Here is a 19,509-nt window from a genome sequence, read left to right on the forward strand (position 1 = left end):
TGTTGTGATGTGAGATTTTACATATAACTTGATAAATGTTTTGTATGTCTTTATTTATAATTTAGGCAAACCAAGTGGTGAGAGGTATTCGTGTTTGCAAACCCCCAACCCTTTTTACGACTGTCTCTTTGTAATTTTATGACAGGATTTGGGGGGATGTGTCTTAAACCAGTTTGATCTCCCACACAAAGCCAGGTTAGTGTAATATATGGTCTTGGGGGTTGGGCAGTAGATAAGATTTTCTATTTCACCCATTGGTCTGAGATATGGCTGTTTGGAATTGGCTTGTCTCAGAGGCCTTCAAGTACCATGATATCCTATTGGTTCTAGGAATTGGAGAGAACATCTATAAATGTACTTGCTCAACTACATTCTCTCTCTCTCTAACTAACATGTGATGAAGAAGCATCTCTCTTGCTAACCTGTGAGGATGAAGACAACACAATGAAGAGCACAGCTCAGCAGCCATATTGAACAGACATGTGGCTGAAAGCTGAGCACCAACGATGCCTTAACTACAGACATTATAAGTAACTACAAGTCTGTGTGCCACCTGAATTACACATCACCATTTTATCAGGTTGTATGGTTGTCAATATTCAAATGTACTTTGCATTTTGTTATTATTTATGAATATTATCAGTAATACAATATTTTATGTGTAACTTAACTCCTGCTTGTCTTTTTACTACATCTAATTGCCTGAGGTTATAGATATAGAAGGGAAGGTGGGGAAAAGTTATATACAGTGGTAACTCTGTGAGATTAGGTATTCTAAGGCTACATATTAATAATACAATAGGGGACAGTAGAGCAATATATATATTACTCTACCAAGATAAAACACACAGTTCTGGTCGAATTCAACCCAATAATCTCAATTTTTGAACTGTGAGGTTTCTGAAGTTCCCCTCTCAAGACCTGAACTACGCAGTTTTGTCATTGCTTGTTGTAAACAGCTTGATGGATGTTTCAACTTCTTGCATAGGACTGGAGAAAAACTAAATGGCTCAGATATTATGCTTTGAAATATTATTAGATTTTAAATCTTAGTGGTGCTGTTTAAATAAAAGTTAGTGTGAAGGCTGAGATTTATGTAGTTAGAAACAAGTAAATATTAACTACACAAAAACATGTACTGTATATTTAAATTATATGTTTTATGGATTGTCTCTATACATAAGAATCCAACATTTGTCTGTCTGTCTGTCTGTCTACTACTTAACGGATTTAGATCAGGTGTTTTTCATAGAATTTGCTTGAACATTCTGGTTGATTTCGCGATAAGTATCATAGTTCACTTGCAGGAGCGATATATTCACGCTAATCCGAGAGACAGGCTGCAGGCCGAGGGGAGGGGGGAGCGTGACGCCAAGAATGGGGAGCCGTGTAGGGCCTTCCTCTCTCACGCACCAGACTCTGTTCAAATCACTCTGCCTCTGGCCTTGTTTTGGAGCAGACCTTGCCTCCGCTTAGCTAGCGATACCTGTTTGTTTATTGATTTTTAAAGTTTGTCCTGTTTCACTAATACCTGGGCGAAGCTGCAGGGGACGGCTAGTTAGATATAAAAATGAAATTATTTATTTCAAGTATTACACCATCTTGGAAGGGGAAGTCCAAGAGTGACCCATACAGTTAAGCAAGAAAGTGGAGGATCCAAACACTTTGTATAGTTTTTTCCTATGAAAGAAATCAACTTGAAGTTAGAGTGGGTGGTCTGAAACTGTGTTATCATTGCTGGATCATTGTAAGAATATACATTGTGACAGATAGGGGCGCTGTTGCCCCTTGAACCCTCAGATCACATGTCAAACACCAGGTAAAAGTCTAAGGAATGAATTTAATATTTCTATAATGTGCACAAAGCACCTTCATCTTCACAATAATCTCAATAAACAGTCAATAATACAATACTCTAATCACAATCCTCCACTCCCAGTAGCTCCATCACCCTTCCTCCAAACTCGGCTCTCCTGCTGGGGTTTCCTTTTATATTTCTTGACCCGGAAGTGCTTCTATCCCTCAGTCCATGTGATTTCACAGCACTTCCGGGTCAGATGAAAACTCCTTCTTTTCTTCAGCCTGGAGGTACTTTGTTTCTTCCATCCCCGTGACTAGGGAGTACTTCCGGGCTATATGGAAAATACAACTCCCAGTTCTTCCCTGCAGCATCCCCTGGTGGCCCCCATGGGTTGTAAAACTCCAAGGTCCATGAAGCCCTGCTGGAATTCGGGGCACCTCCATGTTGCAGGGAGGACTCCATCTAGCGACGTGGGGGTATTGGCCAGGATGAACTCCCGGCCATATATCACAATATTTTATTATATCACGCATGTACAATTGGAGATCACTTCTCTGGCTCTGCCGTGATGTGCCATACCACTCTGGGACGAGACAATGGGACAACAGGACTAACTGTATTATTTTGCCCCATAGTTCCCAGAGTAGCCTCCACCCCTTTCATTCCAGTCACCATAAAAACAGGCAGTCACAGGACAGTGGCGTCTCATTTCAAGCTCCCGCTAATGGAACCTTTTGTGTGGAGTACCAGGCTGATGAGAGCCAATGTGTTTTGCGTCATGTGTACCTTTTTCTGTTATTCTTGTGCCAATTAAATGGGGTTGCTCTGCTGGTGCCCCAATACTACCACTGTGGCCTGTTCACCAGGTCAGAATTACTTATATACTGTGTAGCAGGTGCCACATATACTATTGTCCCTTTGGCAGTTTTCTGCTCCTTAGGGTGCATTTTAGAAAAAGTGGATACTGTAAATACACCTTTAAGGTGGAGGACATAACACGAACAGGACGGTTGATGCTGAAGAGTTTAAAATGGGAAAAGAAGGGGAGAAATACACCTGCTGGAAAAAGTTTATCTTTTTTTTTTTTTGTTAACTCAGCAACACAAGGGAGACGCGTCTCTGAAGATGGACTCTTTGGACCGATAGGACTGAACTTTTTTGTTATCAGCTTGGCGGCCGGCGTATTCCAAGAGGCTTTCTCTTTGTCTATAAACAGTAAAGACAGTAAACCTATTTGGAAAACTGGTTTCTCCTAAACATCTCTCTCCTAAACTGGGAAAGGTGGTTTTGATTGCTTTGTTAGGTACTTGTTTGTTTGTTTTTTTGTCTGTATGTAAAATATATGTGTATATTTTTTTCCCTTCTTTATTTGTGATATTGCTTGTAGTTTAATGCTGAGCTGGGACATGTGGTGAGGGGTCAAATAAAAGGATGAGTGTTGGTCACGTTGCCCTGAAAGATTTTCGATATTGAACTGCTTTGCTCCAGCAGTTTTCTAATTGTTCTCCCGGGGCAGCAGTACAACTGAATGTAATATTTTATCCTTTAGTAACATTTTGGTGTCTTAATCAATACAATAAAGATCTTTAAATGTTAATTTAATCTGAATTCTCATATTTTCAGGTCTTAGGGGTTCTGGTGGGGAGGTGTCAACTTAGGGGTTTCATTGAAGGGCTAAGCAGGGTTAGGGATGATAAATACAGGTCTGTGAGACAATGGCCTGCAACAAGTAACTGAACCTGTTAAAGTCTCTACACCAGGTGCTAGGACCAGAGATGTGGAACTGCAGGGTGAACATGAAAGGCCCTAAGGTCACCATTGCCTCCATATCTCTCAACCCTTTAGCCTGGGAAAGAGAAACGGACTACCTGAGTATGTCTTCAGGCCTAGATCTAGACACTACCTTGGCAACATAAGATGAAAAGCATGAACCCATCCTGGACAGGGCACAAGTCCATTGTAAGACCCACACAACCACACACCCTGAAGGGTTGAGACATATCTTTGGGAGGTGTAAAGAAAACTGTAGGACGCAGAGACAAAACAGCTCATACATGAAGAGGAAAGGAAAACTCAACACCAACAATACTCAAGTAGAAATTCAAACTCAGGAGGCTGGGCACATTAAGCAGCAGCACTAACCACTGCACCATCGTACCACCCAATTACAAAATCATGCCCTCCTCAATGGGTAATAGAAAAGCATGCATAACGATAGCTGATGAAGTCATAGCAGGTACGGCCAGCAGACATGTAAGGAGCCGGTCTGGTGAGCAGTGGACAACCTACTTGTCATAATGAATGGAGGTCAAAAAAATGGCGTGACCTTGGAATTGAATTTTCCTTTTTGTTCTTTTGTCCCCTGTATATAGTTGTGTGATTTATAGCCTTTACACATTCCTTTTCTGTCTGCATGCTTTCTCTAGCTAATTTAGTGTCTTCTGTCATGCTGCAAATGAACAGTTCAGCTTATACGTGGATCTTAAATTGGCTTAGTATGTGTTAAGGGTCTCTTTAGCTAGACTGACATCCCATTTATGTTAACTTGTGGGATTGTCTGCAGCCCCCCGTGAGCCAGAAATACAAAAGGTGAGACCAATGGATGGCTAAATGTGACACAAATTAATCTTTCACAAAACCTGCTGTGGAGCCTCAATAACATCTTAGGACAGAATAAACCATTTTAGAAATAAAGGGTGAATTTATGAGACATTGGCAGATAGAAGAAGCTAAGCTTATTGGATGTGCAAAATCAACACAATTACCGGTGAGCTAAACTTTGACAATTTTAGTACAAAGACAACAAATAAAACATTAACCCCAACTGTTAGCAAATTAATTAACTTGGGGATCCCCCTGAACACTGGATCTGTTCCAGAAGCCCAATGTAAAAGCTGTAGCTGCTTGGGAGATCATCACAGTCTGTGAGGGGACACAGCTCAAGGGATTCTCAGTACAGAGTTTATGACACCAGACCAGAGTGGAGGGAAAAAACTATGCTTGACCAAATTGTGAGGTAGGTGAAGGAACAGAAATTTGAAAAATGATATTATTTTGTGTGCGGTGGGTTGGCGCCCTGCCCAGTATTGTCATCCTGTGTTGGCTGGGATTGTCTGCAGCAGCTCCCCGGGACCCTGTGTTCGGATTCAGCGGGTTGGAAAATGAATGGATGGATGGATGGATATTATTTTGTTTGCATTTTTATAAAAGTATTGTTCAGTGATTCATTATGGATATGTGTGCACACTGCGGCACTGACAGGTGGGAAATTGAGAATATTGTCCCACATCCTGGGCCACTAAAGTCCAAGGATTGTTTGTCCATAAAATTCAGTGTTTCAGTGATTTGATGTTAAATGAGGCCCCTCAGTAGGATATACTGTACTGTGCCAGTTTGAAAAATGAACTGACACCTTTTGAATTGTATAATAAGGTATACAGAAGATAGATAGATAGATAGATAGATAGATAGATAGATAGATAGATAGATAGATAGATAGATAGATAGATAGATAGATACGATCAGAGTAAGGCAGACAGATGATCTTTTACCAGTGGTGCATGCTGTCATGATTCATGTAGTATTGCACGAACGGGGGCTGATCAAGGTCTCCAGCTGTCAATACAAAATTGGAAGCACACAGAGTAAAAAAAACCTCTGATAATTTACTGTTTGCTATCCTATTTGTATGCTGCAAATAGAACTGCTTTTTATTTCCTGCTCTCCCTCTCTCTTTTTCTCTTTTTTTATATACAGTTTATAATGTATATACACCTGCTGAGCAAATTATTAAGAACACTTGTTCATCCATCCTTCAATCCATGTAGTTGAAGGATGGGAGCTTCAGTTAGTGCTCACATCAAACACCAGAATGGGGAGAAAATGTGACCCCGGTGATTTTTATCCTGACGTGATTGGTGGTGCTAGATGGGCTGGTTTGAGTTTTTCTGTAATTGCTGATCTCCTGTGGTTTTCACACACGACATTCTCTAGAGGTTATTTAGAATGCTGTGAGAATAAGAAACATCTGGAGAGCATCAGTTCTGTGGATAGAAATGGCTCGTTGATGAGAGGTCAGAGGAGAATGGTGAGAAAGTCTACGGCAACTCAGATAACCACTCTGTACAACAGTGGTGAGCAGAAAAGCTTCTCGGGATTCACAATACGTCAAACCTTGAAGCAGATCAGCCACAACAGCAGAAGACCACACCAGGTTCTACTCCTGTCAGACAAGAAAAGAAAGCTACAGTGGGCTTAGTTGAAGCCTGCTCTGATGAATCTCAATTTCTGCTGATGCACTCTAGATGGTGGAGTCTGAATTTGGTGCCAACAGTGTAAATCAATACACCTAACCTGCCAAGTGTCAATAGACAAGGCCTAAGAGGGTGGTTTAATGGTTTGCGGAGTCTTTTTTGGCAGACTTTAGGCCCATTAACACAAATCAATCATCACTTGAATGCCACAGCCTATTTGAGCATTGCTACTATCTATATGCATCCCTTCACGGCCACAATTTAACCCTCTTCTAATGGCTACATCCGACATGACAATGCACCATGTCACAAAGCAAAATTAGTTTCAATAACATGACAATGAAATCAGTATAGTTCAGCGGTCTTCCCAGTAACCGGATCTGAATTCCATAGAAAACCTTTGGGACGTGGAAAAACAGGAGATTTACAGCATGAATGTGCAGCTGACAAATCTGCAGAAACTGCAAGCTATAATCATGTCAGCATGGACCAGAATTCCTGACATTTTGTGAAATCCATGCCATGACGCTGATTGAAGCTGTTTGGGAGAGAAATTGAGGCCCTACCCACTATTAGTGTAGTGTTCCTAAGGATTTGCTCAATGAGTACTGTATACGTAAATATTTACAAAGGTAAATCAAAAAGTCTGCGATGGGTTGGCGCCCTGCCCGGGATTGGTTCCTGCCTTGCACCCTGTGTTGGCTGGGATTGGCTCCAGCAGACCCCGTGACCCTGTACTCGGATTCAATGGGTCGGAAAATGGGTGGATGGATGAATCAAAAAGTAAAGGCAATTGTGTGATTGATATTGTGATTGATTTCATTGTTTCTTGTAGTGGAGGTGCTTTAGGCACTCTGTACTGGAAAAGAAGAAATGAAACTGCTTCTTGGTGTTTTTAAAACGTGTCTCAGTGTCTGTGTGTCGGGTGAAGCGTTGGTATAGCGCCTTCTAGTGTTACAATGATATATATGAAGAAATCATTTTCGACCTTGACTTTTCTATGGATTTACATATTACTGGCATTTCTGAACACAGTCTGAGTATCTCAAGAGTAACAACTGTCTGTGTGTGTTTGCTTTACAGAATCTGAAACTGGGAATGCAATAACTGGAAAATGAATCACTCAGTCCCAATGAAATTTGGCACAATTGTTAGCAATGTAAAATGTTAGAAGCCTATTGATTTTGAGCAAAATTGTTGCAGTAAATTTTGCTTTGCAGAGTTAATTTTGCAGTTTTTTTTGTACACATGGGCCTGTTTATTGATAATCTCAGAGCTTTTTACAGGAAATGTCTGGAAACATCAGGCTTTTTGTGGAAAATAAGGCATCTTATGTAGGATTTACATTTCATTAATTTGATACTTTAGCTTAAGTGTACATGTTTCTTGATGTTATTGAATGTCTTATTCTAATGGGTTTTAATTCTTGCAGGAAAAACATTTAAGTGACAATTAAAACTAATTGTAGTCCATGGGAATGTCTGCCAAGTACAAGGTGACTATTTTTTCTATTTCCCCTAAATATTTCTATTTAAGGTGTTAATTTCTATATTGACTTTTACTCTACAACCATGCACATAATTTTACAAAAGCAAACTATTAAAAGGTTTTGTCAGTTTACAGTACAAATATTTTTATAAAAATAAATGAGGAATTGCAACGTATCCATTGATGCCAATCAATTAATTATTGGCTTTGTTTTTCATAATGATAATAATAAACTAAATATTTTCAGCAAGGGTCCCTTTTTATTTTGTTCACCTCTTTTATAGTTTGGTTTCCTGGCTTTTATTTTTATGTATAATTTATTGATAAGTACAAGGATTATAGAAATATGACAGTTGGTTATTCAACATAAAGGACAGGACACAAGACAGATGAGGTAAGCATAACAAAGAAGAAGTTGGCTGCTGTTTGTTCTTTTAGTGATTTTCTGGATTTTCTTGATTTCACAACTGTTACGATTTAGCAATTCACTTTTAGAATTTTACCATAAAGCACAGTCAGCTCTAACTTCTAGCCGTGGGTGTGAGACGGCTAAACAATTAGACTGCGACATAAGACTTGTCTCCAAATGAGACAAAAACATAGACCTTTACCTGACAGACTTAATCCTGAGTTTGTTAGCAGATCTTTAGCCGGCTGTTTACTACGTGCTTCGCTTTATCTTGGCACAAGTAATAGGCCTTAAGGATGATGTCAGTGGCTGGTTCAAGTGAAGACCTTAGTCTGCAGTGGAATGTACTCGTCTTTTATATGTGGTTCTTTGTGTCCATGGTGCAGTATTGTCTTCATCAGCTCACGTTTAGGCTCTTTGCCATGTCTTCTACCACAAAGGCCTGAACAGACAATGACGAAAAAGGAAGGGAAACCATCAACATCCTGTCCCAAAGACAAAAATATGAATTGTTCAATTTATTTTATAGTGGTTAAATGAAGTATCCCAACTCACCACTATCAAACTCAATATCACTATTAACAAAGGACATCATCTCTCTATTATAAAAAAAAAACTTGCTACGAGACGAGACTTTTTCCCAGGGACGAGACGTGATCTTTTGAAGAGAGACAGAGAGACACTTTCACTTACAGAGAGTCACGTAATACTTACAACCTTCAGACGCATGTCCTGTGATACACATGCAGAGCAGGTTAGAGATAATGGAAGCAAGAGAATTTGAAAGTCTCAAAAAATGAGAGTAAAGATCGCATTAGCTCAAACGAACGGAAAATATTACTTGGGTAAATAACAGAACAGTTAAATGAGATTGAATAGTGTTTGTGCTGTACAGGCTTTTAAACGTTCAGGTGGCACGGCACCAGCAGCAAGCCAAAAGCTTCTCGAGCAAACAGGAGGTGAAAAACACCTGTTACTTGTTTTAAGCGAAGTTTCGGAGGAGTGGCCGTGTCTCCTTGGGGTGCGTTCAGCCCTCCAATTCACAAGGGTGCCTACCACTGGCTTTAGAAGAGCAAATTGCAGATCACGTGACACGGCAGCAGCAGCAATCCAGCAGCTGCTCGAGCAAAGAGGAGTTAAAAAAAAATGTATTTGTTTCCTATTGTATCATCGCTTAACAGGGATTTCGGAGAAGCAGCCACTGGCATTTTGGCGAGCGAAGCAAACAGGCACTCCCTAGTTAATTTAATGCAAAACAATGAAAGGAAACTGATTATCATTAATATGATATGTAGCCAAATTAAAACTAGAGAACACAGAAAAAATAATAAAACAAAATACAAAGGAGACAAAAAAACATAATAACTGCTTCTCTCAGATCGGGCTCTACCACTAGTACCCAGCTTGAGCTTGGAGGAGCCGCTCTTATGGCTAGTTCAGGGTATCCAGCACCAAGGCTCTATATAGAGTAGCATCCAGGTCCAAAGAAAGAGCCTCATTTCTACCAAGAGAGTGGGTCAGCCTTCAGTTAAAAGAGACTCATGTATCTGTTGCAGGCCAAACCAGTTTGCTGAAACAGATATAATGAACCTATTCTGAAGTAGATTATTCTGAAATCAATGTAGACTTCTCAAGACAAGCTGATTTGTCCTAGTCTAAACTAGTTTGGCCTGCAATCACACTTTCCTAGGCCAAACCGATTCATCCTATCGCACTTTGGACAAACTGGCTTGGCCTACTCTAAACTAGTTTGTCTTAAAATTGTGTTTTCCTTGTAACATATCTACTTTTAAGGGAAGGTGTTGCTCTTGGGGGTATCACTTTCAGATACAGATCAAGTGTGTGCTTATAGGTGCATTTGTTTGTCCATCAGAGTGAACAGGTTTCAGCTTGTGGTTGCAAGCTTCAAAATGAATTGTATTTTTAGGTACCTTTCATCTGAAGGAGTGCCTACAATCATTTCAATGCATTCTTCATTAACACTGCTTGTTATCAGATGAAAGTCAGAAAGCAAGCTGACCAAATGTTTCCTTAAAAAAAGGAAAATTAAAAAGTAGGTGATGGCATAGCAATTCACTTTAATATTTCTTCAAAGTTCTTTTTTCATCAAGAAGGCCTTCTGTACCTCTTGTGACCACCAGGGAGCACCAGAGATCCTCTGAACCACAGACTCATTTACACAATACACAATGTATGAATAAAATAGAATATATATTCATACAAGCAACTTTAAACCCAATACTCTCCAGATATAAGCCACCAAATCATAATAAATCAATACTGTTCTTCCACCTTCTCTCCTCCGCTGAGTGTCACCCGCTGCCTCCTGACTCGGACTTGTCCATGTGTGGCAGCAGGCTTCCTTTTATGCCAGAACCGGGAATTCTTCTGGTGTCATACCACGTCTTCCAAGAAACACTTCCAAGGTATAACAAAAATATGGAGGTTCTTCTCTGACAGCACCCTCTATTGGAGGGGTGCCCAATGCATCGATTGCGATTGACCAGTAGATTGCAAAGGTAGTGCAGGTAGATCACGTTGCATTTAAAAAAAATTTTTTAAATGTTAGTCTGTCATATATCCTCCCTATGGCATTTGCCACTTGATTGACATACAGGCCAGTCTGAGATCTCTTCTCTTCTAACACACTGGTCATCTCGCACACACCATCAAACGTGCGAGCTACTGCAAAACTCTGGCTGTGATCTAGTTAGCCTTCCAATTTATATCGACTAAAGGAGGGATTTAAAAAAAATTGTTTTGGGAGGGTATAGGCTGGATGTGGAATTGGAAGAGGATTTTTTTCTCACAATGTCATAATCGATGTGCGTTTGTCTGATCTGTCAATTTATCATTGCTATTCCAAAGAAGGAAAATGTAGAAAGGCACGTTCGAACTGTTCATAAAAACTACGAAACTGACTTCCTTCCAAAAAGTGATCTGAGAAAGAGAAAGGAGAGGGAACTAAAATCGCAGTTAATCGGACAGCCGTCATTTTTCAGCCGTCTTGGCTGAATTCAAAAGCTCCTTGACTGCGTTATTCGGCTCTACTTATTTATGCGAGTCAGCCTTTTCCCACATGACGATTATTAAATCCAAATACTGTATTGACCATAAATGTATTGAATTGTTACTCTGTCATAAAGGTTATTCAGTTATGCAAGGTACGACAACATATATTTTATGTATAAAGTATACTCAGTATATATATATATATATATATATATATATATATATATAATTTTGAATGTAGGTAGATTAATTTGACCTGGTCATTTTAAAGGTAGCTCGCAAGCCGAAAAAGTGTGGGCACCCCTGCTCTATTGGAATATAGGGACCACAACAGGGCTGCAGTTCCAGACTCCAGAATTCGTCTGCTGAGCACCTTTTGCTGCTATAATTTTCTTTTGTTTCTCTTTTATCACTTTTTATTCTTTATTAATCTGTACGCCACAATTCTATAAAAATGAAGATCAATGGTATTGAAAATTTAGCAGAACAATAAAAATGCTGTTTATTCTGTTTACTGTAATTGTTTCTCTGTTTTACAGTCATCTGTAATTCATGTTTGTAATTTCACATATTGGCAGAGACCACTATATTTATTTCAAACAGATCAGCACTGTCACCAAGAAGCAAATACCATGTAGTGTCACATCGTGCATGATACTGGGTGAGTAGCACTGCTGCCTCACAGTTAGGAGACCCGAGTTCGCTTCCCGGGTCCTCCCTGCGTGGAGTTTGCATGTTCTCCCGGTGTCTGCGTGGGTTTCCTCCGGGTGCTCCAGTTTCCTCCCACAGTCCAAAGACATGCAGGTTAGGTGCATTGGCGATCCTAAATTGTCCCTAGTGTCTGGGTGTATGTGTGTATGCCCTGCCCTGTGTTGGCTGGCATTGGCTCCAGCAGACCCCCGTGACCCTGTAGTTAGAATATAGTGGGTTGGATAATGGATGGATGGATGTATTGCTGTGTCTGTGGTTTGGGGCTCTCTTGTGCCCTCTTTTGGTCGCAATAAATTTTAAATTGCAGGTTTCTGACAACTGGACAGCCAGAAAATCCTGCCGACTAGGCCAATTGTGACCACAAGAGTGCACCAAAGAGCTCCAAGCCACAAAAATAGCAATACAGCACGCACTATATGAGTAAAATAAAGATTTTTTTTTTTATTTATATACTTATTTTAAGGGTGAAGGGCAGATCCTGGTGTTAATTGGCAAGTTGCCCTGCCTCTTGCGTGACCACCCACAATACACATGGAACATAACAAAGGCAGCTTATATATTCAGAAAAAATCAAAAATAAAGAATGGTGCCGATAATCAACATAAATAAAAAAAAAATTAAGAATGTACAAAAGACACATAAAATATGAATTTGTACCTCAGCCAACATCATGACAACACCATTGATCTTGAACAACATAATTTGAAAAGATCTTGTGGTTTACTCAATACAAGCCCTCTTTTGAAAAATAAATTCAGTGTTAAATTATAGAAAATTATTATTCCGTATTTTGTAACATTTTAGTTTAGGTATTGCAAAACTGCATCTGGTACTCATTTACTCATCTGTAACAAGACCTTAACAAAGGGTCCTTGAGGTCTTCATAGCACTTCTAAAATATCAGTAAATGGGTTATTGATTTCTGTGCATGATGGTAAAATTTCTTATTAATATGAATGATTCACAGGTCTTACACTAAATATGTAATATCAAGTGAAATGTGTCTCAGTGAAGCTACCTCAGACCACCCCAAAGTGAATTTTTGTTAGCAGGTCACACTGCAGAGATAAATAAAACACTTTACTAATACATTCTGCAGCTAAAACCATCTTAGACTAAAGACAGTAAAACTCTTCAAAGGTGTACTGGATAAACGAATACAGCACTGACCTTATAAACCTTAAGTGTCAGGAGTAGAGCACAGGGCACTACAGCTTTTGCTAGCCACCATTCAGGCTGTGCCTGTTTGTGTTTAGTGTTGTCAGCAGTTCCTTTGAGATATAGGATTATCCATTCTGTTTAGGAGAGAAATGACAATGCAGTTATATGGAGAACACTGGACTTCAATGCAGGGTGTACACATTTAAGTACCTAAACAGAACAAATGCAGCCCATTTGACAGAAAGAATTGTTTGTGCTTTAAGCAGTCTGTCAACTCTCCAATTCGACTGAACACAACAGCGATTCTGAGGAAAAGCGCACTGATCAGCCGCCAAGTGGAGAATGAACGACAAAAGTAAGTGTGGCTTTATTTTTTCTGGTAGCCAATATATTGTATAAGCTAAAATGTATGAAAACTTTTTTTTATTAAAAATCATTTTTGTTTAGTACAGAATGTATTTTTTTAAATTAATCTCATTACCCAGAAAGATGCATACCTAATGAAGATTTTATTCTTTCTTTCACTTATTTAGAATATATTCTCATATGCCAACAAATACAATGAAGTGCTTAGTTATATACTGCTGTAATAAAAAAAAGAATAATTTAACAACACAGTAGTATCACATCTATAGTAATAATAATACTATACATACATTTATTGGGATAAAGCATGCAGGTCAAGAGGAGACCAAAACACCACATAGTCCAAGGTGGAGGTATCAAAATTCAGTGTGCGAGAGTCTTAAGGAAATGTTTTTTATCAAGCACTTTTGCACAATTTCCCACCATTCACATATTATAAACATAACCTGAAATCCAATTTTACATTATTACTCCTTTTCCTTATGCCTCCGCAAACATGTTGCAGAACATGAGCCCACATGTACATAGCACTTGCAATGCATGGCTGCTCTGTGTTTCACAGTCTTTATTTCTAAATTAATTGTCAGCATTTCTCATCCTTTGGAGAGCCAGTTATAACAAGTTATTTTCTTGTATTTTTTTCCTGCCTTCTCTATGAACGTTGGGTAAATAGTCTACATGGATTCTGTTATTTTGAACCACAACAATGTGAATTTCACTTCGATTTTAATAGGTTGATGTTTTATATGTCTTATTAGGGCACTGTTTTGTTCATTTATTGAAGAGTTAGTTAGCATAGGTTGTTGCCATGGTGATCCATCCTAACAGCCCTCAGGATTGTGTGGCTTGTGATGTCATTCGGAGCGCTATGATAAAAGGCGGCTCAGAGTTTGTCTAGTGCTCTTCACTGAGTGCAGGCGCAGAGTGCTGTGAACAAATTGTTACATATGCAGAGCTATTTTACATTACAGCGAGTAATTAACCATATTAAAAAATAGTAAAACATAATAATTTGAATTTAAATTATATTTCTTGTTGCGTTAGAGTTATTTGTTGCATTATAAGATTTTGTTCTGTTTGGATTTGAAATTAACACACAAATTCTTTTTAAACTTCTTTTTAAAATTTTCATCAATATCGCTTTGAATTTTGATCCCATGTTTGGACTTACATCGTGACAACGCAATGTATCACTTCCTGTGAGTGAATTTGGTTTCATTCTCTCTAATAAATAAACCGACTATTTCGAATGTTTGTCTATGTGATTTGTTAATTGTCTTTGCAAAAGCTATTCTAACAGGAAACTGTAAATGTTTTAATAGGAATGGCATATTAAGATCTCCTTTACTGTCTAATGTTATCCACGGGAGATGTACTATATTACCTTTCTTGGATACATCCTTCTTTCAACAGTAATTCGGGCAGTGGAAGACCGTACAGTGTTAATGGTTGCAGATATTCTTTGTGATATTGTAAGTTGATGATTTCATCTTCTGCACGACCACCACCAACTGTTTCAGCACAGTCTGTTGATACGCATTTGACCAATTTACTGTGTAACCGAATTCATTTGACTTAATCGTTTCTCGGTGCTAGGATTGCCTGTGTACTCAATTCTTCTGTGGGTAACCTTTCAGGATGAAATTCTTCAATAAGATTTGGACATAACAAGTCTTCTTTTATTAGGAACTTAAAGTGAGGAAAATGTAAAAATTTATAAGAACTAAGAGAGCAGGAACCGTGTACGTGGTTGAATATGGTTGAGAGGAGAGCATGACTTGAAAAAAATCTCATGGCCAAAGTCTTGTCTCACTGGACTTGAAATTATCTCTTTGAAAAAGTCTTGTCTCAGGAAATAGAGAGACAAGTACAGACTTCACAGCTGTTTTCTCTGACTGGTTTTTTCAAAAATAAAAAACATTTTTTTAGAAATTGATTTTTGGGTCAGCGTTCTTATGTTTTAACAATCGGTCAGCAGTCCTTTTTGTTTTTGAGTTCTACCTGTTTTTTGACCACATCTATTCTCTTGAGTCATTTTCAAATTTTCATCAAAAGTCATTTGAGTCTGTAAAACGTATAAGTGACGTGTGGTCTGTGGCACTGTGGAAATTCTAAATACAGTAATCCCTCCTCCTTCTGGAACGGCAACCCCCGCGATAGATGAAAATCCGCAAAGTAGAAACCATATGTTTGTATGGTTATTTTTAGATATTTTAAGCCCTAATAAACTCTCCCACACTGTTAACATTATTAGAGCCCTCTAGACATGAAATAACACCCTTTAGTCAAAAGTTTAAACTGTGCTCCATGACAAGACAGAGATGACAGTTCTTTCTCACAATTAAAAGAATGCAAACATATCTTCCTCTTCAAAGGAGCACCATCAGGAGCAGAGAACGTCAGAGAGAGAGAGCGAGATAAAAGCAAACAATCAAAAAATCAATACGTGCTTTTAAGTATGCCGAAGCACCGCGATAAAGCGCCATTTTGTAGAGGAGCGTCCGTATCCTCTAGGCAAACAGCGTCTGTGCAAACAGCCCCTCTGCTCACAGCCCCTCCGTCAGGCAGAGAGAGTGAGAGAGACATAGAAAAGCAAACAATCAAGCACCGCGCTTGGAAGCATATCTTATATCATTGAGGAGTTTTATTTAATATGTAATACATGCTCTGATTGGGTAGCTTCTAAGCCATCCGCCAATAGCGCCCCTTGTATGAAATCAACTGGGCAAACAAACTGAGGAAGCATGTACCATAAATTAAAAGACCCATTATCCGCAGAAAGCGGCGAACCAGCGAAAAATCTGTGATATATATTTAGATATGCTTATATTTAAAATCCGCGATAGAGTGAAGCCGCGAAAGTCGAAGCGCGATATAGAGAAGGATTACTGTAATTAATCACACCCTGTGTAGGTGCAGGCTCTAAGTGGGACAGAGGGTGTGTTAGTGTTGTGACAGATAGTGGCCGCTATCGCTAAACTTGAATATGTCAGACACCAGATAAAAGTCCACATATAATTTATTTCCTAACTATACAGTGCACAAAGCACCCTCCTCTCCACAATACTCATATAAAAAACATTATCAATCACAATACAATCCTCAACTCTCCCAGATGCGTTGCCACCCTGCCACCCAGCTTAGCACAACGACTGGGATCTCCCACAGTCCTTTTATATTCCCTGACCCAGATGTGTTTCAGATCCTTCAGTCCACATGACTTCCTATCACTTCCAGGTCAGATCAAAAGTCCTCCTCTTCATCCCGGAAGTACGTCATTTCCACCGTCTCTGTGACTAAGATGTGCTTGCGGGTTATAGGGCACGTAAGAGTCTCTAGGCCTCCCTGCAGCTTCACCTTGCAGCCCCCATGGTATCCAGCAGGACTGTGAAGGAAAACTTCAATATCCATGATGCCCTACTGTAATTTGGGGCACCTCCATGCTGGCTCCATCTAGCGGTGTGGGGGTATTGGCTGGGATGAACTGCCAGCCATATCTCACAGTGTGTTTCGCTCCATGGTTAGTTGAGGCACTGGTTGGCTGTGACACATTCACGTGCAGAGATGGGCAGGTCAATCAGGAGACTCCGTGCCTCCTCATACCTGCACCTAATTAAGGTGCAGATTTAAAAAGAGCCTGCATGGGTCAGAGGGGGAGAAGAGGGGAAGGTAGGAACATGTCAGAAGATAAAAAGCATCAGAGTTTAAAGAAAGAATCGAGAGCAAAAAAGTGAAGAACTGTGAAAGCAGTCTCATGCTGGATGAATGGCCAGCTTCAGAGAAGAGGCAGGACAATCTTGGGCCTTGTGAAGGAGTGATTGAGTGGCATTCCAAGGGCTAGTCACCCCCCCAGGGATCCAAGGTATGACTTCAGGTGATGGGAGGAGGATTGACCTTGAATGCTCTGGCTAGAGCTTTGTGGGTGACTAAGACAGAAGTCGGGTGATGAAGTTCGCGGCCGTAAACATTTTCCACAGTTGAGCAAGCTAGGGGTGAAATGGGGAAACACAGGTGGAGTTGTACTGGACTCGTCTGACTGTGAAGTCAGGACCCAATGACTGTGTGTTTCAATCTCTAGTTTTAATGGATTTACTCATTATAACTGTTTAATCTCCACTGGCACCTTTATTTTATTGGATTATTTTTGGTGGATTACACACTGTACTAATGGCTCTGTTTGATTTGGATTTGGTTTTCGAAAGGCTTAATCAAAGCACTTTTGCACTTTTTCACCATCCCCTTGCTTTTTGTGAGTGTTGGGTTCAAGAGACTCCCAGAATGGAAGTGGGAGCCGGAGCCGATCTGCACCATCACAGTATCATCCTAAAATGTGCGAACCTGAGATGAAACAAATCAACCCTAAAACTGAATCAATGAGCTCTGGGGAGCGAATGAATGAACTAGCTACCGGGCTTTAATGTAATAGTATTCCTATCTTGGAAATCAAAATGCTTGAAGAAACAAATGGTTTTGTGGAAACTCTGACGTTCTATTAATGTTGGGAAAGAATCTTTAGGCAATCACTCATTGTTTAAGAGTTTATTTATGGACCCTGTGGCTATTAATTGTGTCAGTTTGACCACACAGCAGAAAATGATATTAGTTCTTCCCTTCGTCTCAAATTGAAGTTGAGAAAGTAGCTCTTTAACACACTTCTAGGGTACATTCATAACAATAATGGTGCCAGAGCTATGGCATAGAAGAGACCCATACACATGAAGGTTTTAGTAGGATCCTTCACAGGCTTCACACAGTAAATAACCATAATGGATGGTAGCAGATTTGTAAAATCATGATTTTAAAAGAACTCTTGCTGCATATAACAACACATACTAAGTTCCAGTTTTCTTAATCTGTTAAGTGTCCTGCTAGGTAGCCTACCATACATTGAAGATCTCAGTATTTTCTACATATTACAAAGTTATTCAAAGCATAAACATCTAGCTTCATATGCAAAGAACCCTTCTTAGAATGAAATGATACTTTGTCAAACAATAATTCTATGAGGAGCCATGCAAACCAGTAATGAACCATAAAGTGCCATTAATAAACCATTATTTTGAGAGTGATTGATGGAAAACCCACTGGGGAGGGACTGTTCTAAAATGTTACACCTCCTAACCTCTTAATCTCTATTCAGACAGCAGCTTTACATAAAGAATTAACAACCATTTTTGTGTCAGAGTCACCTGCACCCCGAGCAATAGAAATCAATCCCTCGTTAAGAAAACATAAACCCATATTGACTGGAAAAACAGAGAACATTATATAGTGGAGCACCATTGCTTGGATATGGTTAATTGTCACACAGTTTTCTGCTGTAACAACAATTTATTACCTCTTGAATAACTTCAGTTCAAAGATTTTTTGTAGTAAAGTTCTCTTGTTATAATTAGCACCACATAGGAAGTATGATAGCCCTATTGTCTTCTTGTTAGATGTCTATATACCTAAATGAAAAATATATGCTTAATCTAAACCAGAAAGTAAAGCTTTGGAGGAATATGTTCAAGAGAATTTGAAAAAAGATTAATTGAACTGTGTTCGAGTTTAATTGGAACTCGATTTTCTTTTTTTTTTGTTGAGAAAAATGACAGGGGGTTAAAACCATGGATCATATACAGTGAATTGATCAGAACAAGAATAAAAAATATCCTTTTCCAGTCATATTATCCATTCTCAATCAAGTAACTAGCTCCAGAGTTTTTACTGAGTCAAATCTCCATAGTACCTTCTTCTGAATTAGAATATGTGGCAGACTGAAATGTAAACTACTAATGGACATTATCATTATAAGGTAATGTCATGTGGATTGACCAACACCCTGATGATATTTTAAAAATTTGTTAACATACAGTGTCTTTCACCAGGCTTTGAATAACTTATTCACTGGAATGGGCATCATTCCTCGATTATTCACTGGAATGGGCATTATTCCTCGATTCCTCCTAAGCAGGCCAATTAGCTACATGGTGCTGCCAGCATACAGGGATTTGTGGTATATATCCAGTGGCAATACTTTTATTATTCTCATTTTGGTCAACTAATGCAGCAGTGCTCAAGTTCAGTCTTGTGTCCCACAAGTGGCTGCAGGTTTTTGTCCAAACCCACTTCCTCTTTCAATGGGTCTTTTACATCATTATAACAAGCTGTTATTTTCCAGTTTTTATGTATTTTATATACATTCAGAAATTGCAAACTGGTTATGGTACATTTTTAACAAATGAAGCAGCAATATACTGTAAATGTATTGGATAGGTAAGAATTCATTCTATTTCCTTTTAAATATATTTTTTATTTATTTATTC

At 39.1% G+C, this 19,509-nt stretch overlaps 1 protein-coding gene across 1 annotated transcript in view; it reads left to right on the forward strand.

Annotated features, from left to right (window-relative positions):
- The first annotated feature begins 4,741 nt into the window (after positions 1-4,741).
- LOC120528776 (cilia- and flagella-associated protein 99-like) overlaps positions 4,742-19,509 on the forward strand; it is a 78,195-nt gene continuing 63,427 nt past the window's right edge. The window contains exons 1-3 of the mRNA XM_039752911.1: positions 4,742-4,817; positions 7,487-7,549; positions 13,099-13,190. Coding sequence (XP_039608845.1) covers positions 7,526-7,549; positions 13,099-13,190 — 116 coding nt within the window. The 5' untranslated portion in view covers positions 4,742-4,817; positions 7,487-7,525. The remainder of the gene's footprint in view (positions 4,818-7,486; positions 7,550-13,098; positions 13,191-19,509) is intronic.

This window comes from Polypterus senegalus, chromosome 4 (assembly GCF_016835505.1).
Source record: "Polypterus senegalus isolate Bchr_013 chromosome 4, ASM1683550v1, whole genome shotgun sequence".
NCBI lineage: Eukaryota > Metazoa > Chordata > Cladistia > Polypteriformes > Polypteridae > Polypterus > Polypterus senegalus.